The sequence below is a fragment of the Leptonotus elevatus genome, chromosome 12 (assembly GCF_054856555.1).
Source record: "Leptonotus elevatus isolate MCC_2025b chromosome 12, RoL_Lele_1.0, whole genome shotgun sequence".
Lineage (NCBI taxonomy): Eukaryota > Metazoa > Chordata > Actinopteri > Syngnathiformes > Syngnathidae > Leptonotus > Leptonotus elevatus.
The window spans coordinates 5,493,320-5,505,649 of NC_141250.1; the positions used below are offsets into that span (position 1 = coordinate 5,493,320).

Sequence of the window (12,330 nt, forward strand, 5' to 3'; positions counted from 1 at the left end):
TGATAGACTTCCAGCCAAAACAGAAATAATACTGAATAATAGCAAGATATATGAAAATGATTTGCCTTAGTACATCCAAATTGTTTCCAACATGCAAATCCTTTGGTGTAGTGTCTTACGGTATTTTAGCTGGCTAAAGAATCTAATACGTTTGACCCAATAGAACTATCTTCAGGTTCATTTTACACAGCTATGTATTTTTAACGAAACAGGCCTATTCAAATGCATCCAATGTAACTATTTTCAATCAGTTTTGTGTAAAACACATACAGATTTTCAACCTTGAGGCAATATAATGTCGTCAGGCACACACGTAGTCGAGAAGCGGTCGAGTTACGCAACACTTCTCAAATGGTTGAATTGTACAAGAAAGTTTATAGCTTTGCTTTCCAGCTACATTTTCTACTTTTGATTGATTTGTGAAAAATATGAAATTGACCATATTTGGAAATACAAGTTTTTTGCCCTACAGATTCAATATGTTAATACAAAGCATGTAAAAATATCAGTCGAGTCGCCAGTAGTGGAGTTTCACATTTTCCACTTTAGATGCGGCACAGGCTCAGTCAAGCAGAAGCAGCCTGCGCGTTATCAACGTCAACAAGTGTACAGGAATCCTCCCTGGTCGGGATTGCAACCTTGAGCCAGGCATTTAATCCCTCCTTGCATGTTCAAGACAATGAAAAGTCTGTTGTACGGAATACATTCAGTATAAGATTGTGTCTCATAAACAGAAGCATACATCTGCTAAGTTTGACATTGTTGCGTAAAACGTTTTTGTGTGTGTTTTTTTAAAGAATTGATTTTGACTGTGGAGGGTTGGTTCAAAGGTCCAGGAAGGACCTGCAAGTCAAAATGTACAGGGTTCTTTTGAACATGTGGAAGCAAAGACATTATCAGATGTGGATGTAACACAACAAATGCTGAGGTCAAAGGTGAGACAATTGGACACATACAATGATGCTCATTGCTCAGATGATGGTGCTCAAACTTTCAGGAATATGTGTTAGCACTGCCAAGAATTTTATGTTATTTTATTTCTGTTTGCTAGTCAGTTACTGTAGTGGGAAGATTTATTTGTTCATTCATTTTTCCATTTTCCTTAACGGTTGTATGGATCAAGCATGATTGTTAATGACAAAATTTAGACATCGCGAGGACGTGTGTATGTATCTATGAAGCTGTATTTTCTTTCAATTCAGGATTGTTTGACCTTGGCGTCGGTCTACGCCCCACTGACTTTGAATCTAATCCAAAGGTCCCGTATATATATATCTGCTCAACTTGTTACAATTTTAAATGGTTTGTTTTGAAATGTTAACCAGCAATAACACAAAGCGTTTTTTCGATAGGGTATTGGATTGTGCAGATGTCCATAATTTAGAAATTGTGTGCATCCTATAATTGTTTTTTTTCTTTTAAAGTGTACATTTCAAGGTATTGATGGGGAAACTGAGCATTATTGTAAAGTTTGATAACTACCTGGTGCCATTTTTGTGTCTTTATAGTCGTGTATTTGCCAAAATAATTTGGGTCTTTAATTTTAATACTCATCGCCATGTTTGGGGCGGATGTGACAGATGTGAGATCGCGACTGACTGGCGACCAGTCTAGGGTGTGCCCCGCCTCTTGCCCAAAGCCAATGGCTCACTCTCCAGCTCATCCATGAACCAATGAGGAAAACCAGTATAGAAAATATGTTTGGATTACTAACAACAATTTCAATCTGACTCACACTAAACAATTAGTCAATCAAGAGGACATTCTGGACCTTCTTCTTGTTTTTTTCGATGTCATGTTGTCACCTGACTAACATTTTTTGACAAAGTAAGGAGTAGAAATGACAGAAATATAGGGACTAAAAGCTGCTAGAAAAATAAATACTCCAGTAACGTACAAATACATGATAAGTCTATTTTTTCAGCACATATACAATTAAGTATAGTGTTTGTACTTCATTACTTGCCACCATTACAGTAATGTGCAATTTTCTCATGGCGCACCTGAGGATCTCTCACGGCAAAGTGGATTGGAATCACTGCTTTAACCAATGAAGTAAACAAGTTTGTGACTTTTTAAATCAATGGTCCTTGTTTCTTCAGGACTCGCTCATTTGCCTTACGCCCATTGGTCGAAACGCACGTCAATAACGATTGAGGTCACCATTAGGGCGGGGCTTGAATGGAGGAGGAGAGGCGGGCGCGTGTCAATTGTTATTCGGTTTCCCCGTCAAAAGTCGCTCGCTGGTGCCGTGAACAGTGAAGCCCAGTCGGTACCAGCAGCACCTTTTTTTGTGGTTGGGGTGGTGGAATCTCGGCCATGCGCACAGAAGAGGCAGAATCGCGCCTTTTTCTACTTCTTTCAACTTGGTTTCCTTCGTGCACTTTGACATCGGAGAAGACGCGACCTAGCCAAGCGCCGGGTTCGGGACCTATTTGGACTGGGTCCGCTTGCAAGTGCACCGTGACCGACGTGGGCGGGTTTTGACGCACACTCGCGGACCCCCTCCTCCCCACGCTGAAGACTGGGAGGACTTGTTGCGCTTCACCAGGGGGGAGCGCACCAGTCTGGTTTTGCTCCAAAAGAACCAAACACAGACACGGCTGGTTGCGTTCAAGGACCCAAACAGTGAAGGCAGCTCGTGGATGCGGTCGTGATTCAAGACCACGCGCGGGTGCACACCCACGTTTGATCGTTCTTCTATATCTGAACATTCAAATGGCATTCAAACACACCCGAGGCAAACTTTCCACAGGTTGATTCATTTCCTCGTGCAAATCACCGACTGGAGCCGCCTCAACATGTCCGAGCGTGATGGACCGTGCAGCGACGGAGCGCCGGACTTTATACCGGCTAGAGTATCCCGCGGCCGGCGCAGCGGTGTCGTTCTGGCCGGCGGGGGCGGTCAGGACCCGGAGACCATGCTGCTGGAGTCCGTGAAGGCAGCACCGCGTCGTAGCAGTATCATAAAGGTAAGAAATATATACTTTTATTGTGTTAAAGCGGTAAGGTTTTGTTTTGTTATACCGGTCATGCTTTATGTAGAATGCCATTAATTATTCAAATATCAAAGCACTCTTCAATTATATTTCTACCTGTTTTTAATTATAAGTCATCTAAACTGTAGTCAAAGTCGAAAGTACACATTATTATTAGGAATACTTTTGACTTATTTTAATGTAGTGGCAAAAAACGTTGTATAATTTGTGTTTTTAGCCCCCCAAAAAAAGAACAGAAAAATAAACGTTTTAGAAATAAAAATTGGCAAAAGTCTGAAAATACACCATCTGCCTTCTATTGAAGACTGACCCACACAGACTTAGACAACACACGTTGTTGCTGTCTTCATCCACGTTTTTAGTTATTAAACAAAAAAAATCTGATTTTGTTTCAATTGAAATGGGCAAAAAACGGGAAACACATGCATTTAATCAGACAGTGACAGGTACAAAGTTAAAATGTTGCGGTCTGATGAAAAACATACGTGCATCCATATCTTGTGTCATTTGATAGCTTTTAATAATAATAATAATAATAATAATAATAATAATAATGGAGCCCAGCGATTGGCTGGCAACCAGTTTAGGGTGTACCCCGCCTATACTGCCCGAAGCCAGCTGGGATAGGCTCCAGCACCCCTGCGACCGTTGTGAGGACAAGCGGTTAAGAAAATGGATGGATAATAATAATGGAAAAGTGCCATATCTTGTGTGTTTTGCTTTTTATTGCACAGCGATAACATTGTCACATGTAGTGATTAAGGTGCTCATGAGCGCGTTAATTGTGTATGTGGCCATCTAAAAAAACAATTTAGCCCCAAAACACACTGAAAATGTGGTAATACATGCTTTTTATTGAACAATGACAGGCACTGACAGAGAACACAAATTGTTGCCGTCTAATAAACATGTATCTTCTCTTTTATCAGAGATACTATTTTTAATGTTTGGGAAGGAAAATGGTCAAAACATGCAAACATATTTCTTTATTGGACAGTGACTGGCATAAGACAACACACTTAGGTTGCTGTCTAATTAAAAAAAACACTGATCTCCAACTTGTATGTGTTTTATCAGGAAAACAATAAAAAGCCACTTCTACAGGTTCTGGAGACAAGCACTATAGGCAACAAAATGGGGCTATAATGCTTTTTATTGGACTGTGATGATGTGGTGACAGGTAGAGGTGGATTCAAATGGCGAGTAGCCACCTCAAAACTGCCTTAACCTCCCAAAATAGATGCAACAAATTTGGAGCATTCCTTTAATTAGCTTCTTTTGAATTTAAAATGATTCGATGGGACTTAAAGATTAATGACTGTACTTTATGTGGGTCCCTAGGGTTGCGCCAGGGGACCAATATGCACCCTGGTAACAGACGAAAAATTTTGTAGAAAGGTCTCATTTTACCAACCCTTATCTTTACTTTGTGTGCCTTTTGATGCTTTATTTGTTTTAATGCTCTTAACGGTGGACCTAATCAAATGCTATTACTGGCTGCATATGACCCACGGGGTGATAGGTTGCCCACCTTTGGTTCTGGTTATGTTCTGATGGTCCAGCTCCAAAGCTCTCACCTCTGTACAGGTGACCTCATGCTTTTCCATGCTCACCTGTGCTCAGGTTGCAGGTGAGTAAGAAGTAGGGTAAACAAGTGAGGAAGAGGATCATGTTTTGCCAACATTACACTTCATGTCTCAGCCTCATTTATCAGCAAGTGGATGCTTGGCTCATGTAGCTACACTCAAAGTAGGACACAGAGATGTACATGTCACCATAAATGGCTCCAGATTAAGGGGCCGTCATTAGAAGAAACCTGCTTATTGTTTGTCATCCATCCATTTTCGTTAGCTCTTATTTTAACTGGGATTGTGGGTGAGCTCTACCCTAAAAACTTGAATAGTAAATGAGAGCTTGGATATGAATCTAACATTTGCATTTGATATTCGCTGACCATTTAACCAGCGAGTCCCAAGCCTCTAATTCACCTTTTGGATAACATATCAGAGTGTACACGATAGGGAACACATCCACACATCCACGTCAATCTATGGAAAGGTTTTCCTTTAAAAAAAAATTAAATTAATTTAGTTTAACTTCCAGGATCCATCGCTATACATTGGCCAACGGCGAAACCCACAGTGTTCTTTTGGACCAATTTTAAATCTATCCACTTGCGTCGTACCAGCTGCTAGCTAGCGCTAAGCTAACCTGGGTATTTTTTCTCTCCCGCCGGTGTCCAAGTTAGCAAACTCCCTTGCTTGGACAAGCGTGCGAGGCCAACAGCGAATAAACAAATGCATTTGTTACACTGCTACACTTTTGTGAGCTTTCATACATGACGTGCGCTCTCCATATACATAGTGTAGCAACCTTCACGACAGAGGATGTTAAAGGCCGGGGGAGAGAAGAGATAAATGACACTGCTGCAAGTTACATACTGGTTAGCGTATTTGTTTTTCTATCCATCTATCTATCTATCTATCTATCTATCTATCTATCTATCTATCTATCTATCTATCTATCTATCTATCTATCTATCTATCTATCTATCTATCTATCTATCTATCTATCTATCTATCTATCTATCTATCTATCTATCTATCTATCTATCTATCTATCTATCTATCTATCTATCTATCTATCTATCTATCTATCTATCTATCCATCATTATCCCAACTTATTCTATTTCTTCTTCTGATGTTACTACTATGAGTACTGAATTATGTGCTGCCTCTCACAGGTCAATCTTGGTACTACGGCTTGCTGAACAGCTCTGAAGTTGGGAAGTTACCAGATATACTTGATTTATTTTGTGACAGTCACATTTATGCAGAAAAGCCTTAAAAGAAAAGCCATAAAATTCTGGCTTTTACAGACATTGTAAAAGCCGCTGCAAACTTGCTGGGTCTGAATTAATTGTGCCCTCTGCTGGTTACTGCCAAGGAGAGCGCTTACTCCTTTATGCCTCCATAGCTTCAACATGTTTTGATTACGCTGTACAACAATTCCGCATGATTGGTAAAATAGATCCATTTATGATGCCTGCTTTTACTCCAGGTGTACACGACCGTCTTGGCTCATTTCACACACAAAGCAAACATCCGTCTTTATATTTCTCATCAACGGTCCGTGACAGCAACCTGTTCATCTGCAAAAGCCATATGAACCAATCACCCTGTCTCAGCACCGCTGGCAGGAAGTGGCGGATGAGAAGCGCCATGTCAGTGATGGTCTCAGTCATCTGTGACAACGTTGCCTCGTCGGCACCCACTGAGAGGTGATACCGCGTCACATCCCTGTCAATGGGAGAACTTGACCTGGTCACATTCCCAGCCTTCAGTTCAAATTGGTATTTTTCAATTGTATTGACTTGAAAAAATTAAGTGTTCAATTTGTTTTAATTGCAACATAAAAATAAAATGAAAAACACATCTGATAATTTTCTCTTTGCCCTTTGTAACGGCTAACAAAATAGCTAACATTGCTAAATTAAATACAAAATAATAATTAAAAATTACATTTTAGGCGGAAACTTTATGGTTGGAAATGTACGGGAATTAACAAAAAATGTGACTTACATGAATACAATTGAACTATAATTTTACACGGTATAGGAAAAACACCTTGCACAATATTATTTCTTTATTTTTTAATTTTTAATTTTGTATATATACAATATGGGTCAACACTGTTGTGTCAGAAGTTAGGTCAGTTTTACCAAACATTGGATTAAAACTACCATCTGTTGTGTTAAGAGATGCCCTGCCCATAACAAGGAAATAATTTCATGACCCTCTATTGGCATAGTAGCCTTGGGTTTGAGTTTGATGAGCAAAATTGGGTTACAGGTACATCAATATTGGTTGGAAAAGAGACATCTTCACGATTTACCAATTTTTTTTCTGATTCCAGCTTTTTCATTCACCCGGGATAGGGACCTGGTTACTGGCTGCTTTTTTTTCTCTCCAATGGTGAGGTGGAGCAGTAATGCTGCATTTGAGGATGGTTGGAAGTCAGATTCTTGTGTGTACGGGAACGCCCCCTTGAACTCGGAAATTCCACTTGCAAAGTCGTAAGAAAAAGGTACCCTGACTTCACTGACCGACTACGTGACGTCACTCTACAATGGTGACCCCATTGGAAACGCAGATCGTGAATGGTAAAAACAATTTACTCAAGTATAAAACCAGATAGCTTTCTTCATTCATAAATATTCAACAGAACTTCACATAACACAGCGTACGTGACAATATGCTGCTGTCTCCATGCATGAAATTATACGGTGAACTACTGAACTGTATGAAATGCTTATGAAACAAGATGAAAACTATAAATGAAGCAAATTTGCAAGAAGTTTGCTGGAGGTCAAAATAAGTTTTGAGGACCAAAATAAAAAACTATTTGTCACTATCCTCCATTTTGGTTGTTTACTTTAGCCTCGAACACTTTCAGGTTGGAACTAGGAAAAAACAACTCTATGTATCCGACTTCCGACCATCCTCGAATGCAGCATAATTTGAGGGGTCTAGTTACACTGACTTTTACATGATAAGATAATACATTTTCTGTGGAACGAGCTATTTTATTGCCCTTAGCGTTGTTCACATTAAACAACCATAGAGTAATAACACACCACCTATGGTTAGCTTTGGTTAGCGTTGCCTAGTAAGCTAACAGTAATAGCAATTTTTTTTTAGGAGGTCGTTATTGTAAAAATTAAAGTTCTATCAATAATATGATGCTAACTAGGTGTGGCTGTCCACTGCGAGCTAAATAACTTGAATTTGAACCTCAGAGAAATTAATGAATATTTACTGCAAGCTAATTTAACACTAACATCTATGGTGAATAAAGCTAATGTCTTTCCCACACAAACAGAACATGTACGACATTTCTGCTTTTGGTCTTTGAAGATGGTACAAGCAGTATGTTGAATGACTCTAAAAAAAAAAAAGTATGTTGAAGATGGTTTTAATTATTTATGCTTGACAAGAACTTTGTTTTCATTTTTAATCCAGTAAAAACATGCTGGTTGAATACAAGTAACTTTAAATCAAAATTTGCTGGTGGTATGAATAATGTCCGGAAAAGTTGCGACCAGGGCAGGCGGGTGAATTTGCCACAAGAGACCCAAGTCAAGTGAGCTTTTAAGTACAAAAAAGTGTTTTTATCCACTAATAATTTTGGTCTCCAGTGTATGAAGCTACCACATGTTCTTATGTGTGCGGTTGCCCTTTAAAGGAAAACTATTGAGGAGGATCGGTTAAAATCTCTGGTCTGGTTTCGCATTACTATGACAACACGTGTGTTTTAGATGCCTACACACATGCACACGCACACACACGGACTTGTGTTTGTTCAGCTTTTAATACACAAACACAGGAAATTAAAGAGAATCTCGTTTAGTTGCATGGATGTAGTGATTGCGTATTGAGCAAAAGAACGTGTAGGCAAGTCACATTCCCGATAATCATCATTATGATGATCATCATGAACTTTAACAGCTTGTTCTGGTTATGTTTAATCTGCAGTCGAGTCTTGTTTTGTTGTAAATCATGCTACTTCAAAAAAAAATGCCTCAGCAAGTTGCTTTGAATGAAGTTTGTCTGAAGCATGACATCATCACTTTCCTGGCCAGCATCAGGAGCATCATGCCATTGCTGCCGAGGAAAACAATAACTAAATATTAAATTTTCGACAATGTTTGCAATCATTTTCATTGGACATCAGTGCTCTAAAGTCTAAACTTCTCAACTCTGACTCAGACTCTGCTGAATGTTTGAACACTATTATGAGTTTATGTAACATAGATGAATTATGAACACCTTCTAGTATACAAGTTCATGCTGTTCCCATCTGTGTCACAAGGCCAACGCCACTAGAAACCACTCAATGTTTCCATCAAAATGGTCCAACTCAGTTCTCCATGATACAGAATGGATGAGGGAGTTCTGATGCGGCTTGATGCAGTGATTATTTGTGTAGCTGTAACAGCTACACAAATAGTGTGACATCATAGTGTGAGAAAATAACACAAATTCATTAATAACTTTTTTATAATAACAAAAACATATGCTAATATGTTAGAATAACAGACTAAATGTGTCCAAAGACACTAGGAAGACATTTTCTTTGAGTTTACGTAAAATCCGTTTTGGCTCACTGGAAACTGTAAATAATATGTATTTAATGTTTACAAAAATGTGTGTTAGCTTCATCAAAGGCAAAACTTAGCAATGCTTATGCATTTATCGAAGACTAAACTGTTTTAGATTTTTCTCAAATGCTCTTTGAATACTTCATTGTTTACCAAACCAAATGTTTGTTGTTATGTTTTTTTAAGAATAAAAATGTCTTTGCTGTTTAGCAAACCACATTCATTGAAGCCTCAAAATTCTCCTTGATTTAAAAATAAATAAAAACATGAGCGTTAGCTTCAGTGAAAACTGTTTGTTTGATTGGTTAAAAAGACTAACGTGTGTTTGATGTTTACGAAAACATGATGGGAGACATATCAATATAGAGGGTTGGGGAATTTAGGTCCAGAAAGTCAAAACTCTGCCACAGATTGCTGTAGCCACAGGTGCTTCTACTCACCTGGCAGGTAAACGAGCTCATCTCCACCCGTTGATTAAAAGCACCTGTGGCTAAAGTCAACAGTTTCAGGGGCTGTATCCAAATGTCCACCCTTGTCCCTTAACCCCTCATTCACTACATAGTTGCGCACAACATGGTGGCTTGATATGCAATGCCCTCATTCTGTTTGGCGATTGGGACAGCCGCCTCACTACTTTCTCCCCGTCGCAAATCACGTGACCACCGTAACTGTCATGAGTCATGACGCATGGACGCATACATTTCCGACTATTTATTGTGAATGAAAATGTTTTAAAACTGTACTTTATTTCCTTTGCTGTACATATTTTCAACTAAAACAAATTAATTATTTACCTAGTATATATTTAATGCATCGCTTTGATTCACGCACTTGCGCTGTCGCTCATGCCATGTTTTTTTTCATAATTGCAATGCATTGTGGTCTATATCAACTTGGTTGAGTGAACATTGATGTTCACTACTTTTCAGAGTGCATTGTAGGTAATTTTGAGTGCCCTCCATTTTCGTTTCCTGATCATTCAGACACCACTACAAAATGGCGTGACCCCTCAGTAGGCCACTATATAGGGAGTAGGGTGCACATTCGGACACACCCCTGGATTCCCAACTGTGTCAAAATATAATTTGTAGGGGTGTCAAAATTAGTTAGTTCATTTTGAGTTAATTCAAAGTTCCTTTAACCCCTTACTTGAAAAGCCTGTACTGGGGGAATTCCAGTCGCAATGCAGCAGACACGTCCACCTTAAAATTTAGCAGTAATAAATTTAATAATAATGCATATATTTGTGGAGACTGGGGTCAAGTTGTACTTAACGATTTTTAAAATGTACAGAATTTCACGTTACTTCATATTAAAGATTAGATAGCTCTTAATTTGAAAAAAAAAAATGCACTGAGCTGTCACTAACCTTACTCGTTTTTTACAGTACAGTGCATCTTTTTAATTTTAACTAAATTTTATAAATTATTATGAAATTACTGTATCATTAACTCAAATATTCAGCCATATTTCTATTAGTTAAATTTTTTTTCCCACTTTTATATTAACAAGAGTATGAAAACTTTGTACATTTAGAACAGATATAAAATTTGCGATTAATCGGGAGGTAACTATTGAAGTCATGCGATAACTTCTGATGAAAAATTTTAGTCGCCTGACACCCCTAATAATTTTAAATACATAAATAAAATAAAATAAAAAATCAAATAAATACACCGGCTTCCTCCCACATTCCCAAAACATTTATGTTTGCGACATAGCAAGACATTTGATTTTCAGATCAAAAGATAAATATAAGACAAAGGTCCTGTGTTCCAAATTTTACTTCATGGTATTTTTGTCTATCGGTGTTAAAACAATTCAGGAAAGAGCATACCTTTTGTTTGAAGTCACCCACTTTTCCAAGTAAGCTAAGTATTCAAACAGACATTAAATGAATTTAAAGTGAATTTGGTGACATAACCCTTACTTGCAATATTTCTATCAAGCCTGTGACCCATTGATTTCACCAGACTGTTGCGCTCTTCATTTGAAATGCTTTTCCAAGGCTTTACTGCAGCCTCTTTCAGTTAGTTTGTTTCTGGAGGTTTCTCCCTTCAGTCTCCTCTTCAGCAGGTCAAATGTGTGCTCCATTTGGTTGAGGTCTGGTGATTGGCTTGATCGGTCTAAAACCTTCCACAATTTTCTGTAAATTGTCAGACAAAAATGCTATTGTAGACTTCAGAATTCATTCTGCTGCGACCGTCGTGAGTTACATCATCACTGTGAGACTTTGAAAGAAGATATATGCAAACTATTTATCAGGAAATAGAATCATCAAAACGTCCTATTTAATGTGAAACATATACAACAAAAACAGAGGAACTGACCTTGCTGTTCCAATACTTTTGAAGGCGACTGTATATCACATGATGTGATAAAATGTCTTACATACTGAACATGAGGATGTTAGGATGGGGGATTTATAAAGCCTTGGTTCCACTTGTGTTCACTGGTCAAAAATTGGTAATCTAAAACATAATCCCTTCAATTGTAGGAGTTTGCACTCCATAAAAAAAAAAAAAAAAAAGCAGTGTGTGAAAAACATTCTGTAATTAGTGCACAGCTGTGTGCTATGATGGAAATTCTGCCACTTTGCCTCGTATAAATCACGCTTTACTGTTAATCTCAATCAGGTTAAACACCTCGGCTCAGCCTCAGGTTGTGATATCAATGCGAGCCAGCGAAGCATCATTCAATTAGCTCGCCGTGTTAGCGTGTAAAATACCAGCAGGCAAATGTGGTGATGGTTACTGATAGCGTGGGATTAACAAGGATTAGGTTAGCGCACAATATTGTGCAAGAGGTATACACGTAATAAGATGTCTGTCTATTATGGTAGTTAGACAGTGGGGTGTAGATTAAGCAAAACATTTATGAAAATAAATTCCAGACTGAACTAAAAGCACTAATGGTAATCCAATCCAGTCACTTGCAGATTCCTAGCAATTAAGTGTGTCTTTAAATCTGTGTGTGTGTTCAAATGTCATCAACTCATGCAAATAGGAGGGCAGTGTGATGTTGATGACATCATGCTGTTGAGGGGTCGGTATTGGGAGGCGTTATGGTCATCGAAACATCGTGCATCATTAAGCCATCTGGTGAGATGTGGCGTGGGCCTATGACTTGCAGGCGGGTGACAATTATGGGAAAAAAATTAAACGAGTTGG

At 38.6% G+C, this 12,330-nt stretch overlaps 1 protein-coding gene across 1 annotated transcript in view; it reads left to right on the plus strand.

The window, feature by feature from the left end:
* Positions 1 to 2,201: 2,201 nt before the first annotated feature.
* plcl1 (phospholipase C like 1) overlaps positions 2,202 to 12,330 on the plus strand; it is an 89,797-nt gene continuing 79,668 nt past the window's right edge. The window contains exon 1 of the mRNA XM_086091170.1: positions 2,202 to 2,972. Within this exon, the coding sequence (XP_085947296.1) occupies positions 2,802 to 2,972 (171 nt within the window). The 5' untranslated portion in view covers positions 2,202 to 2,801. The remainder of the gene's footprint in view (positions 2,973 to 12,330) is intronic.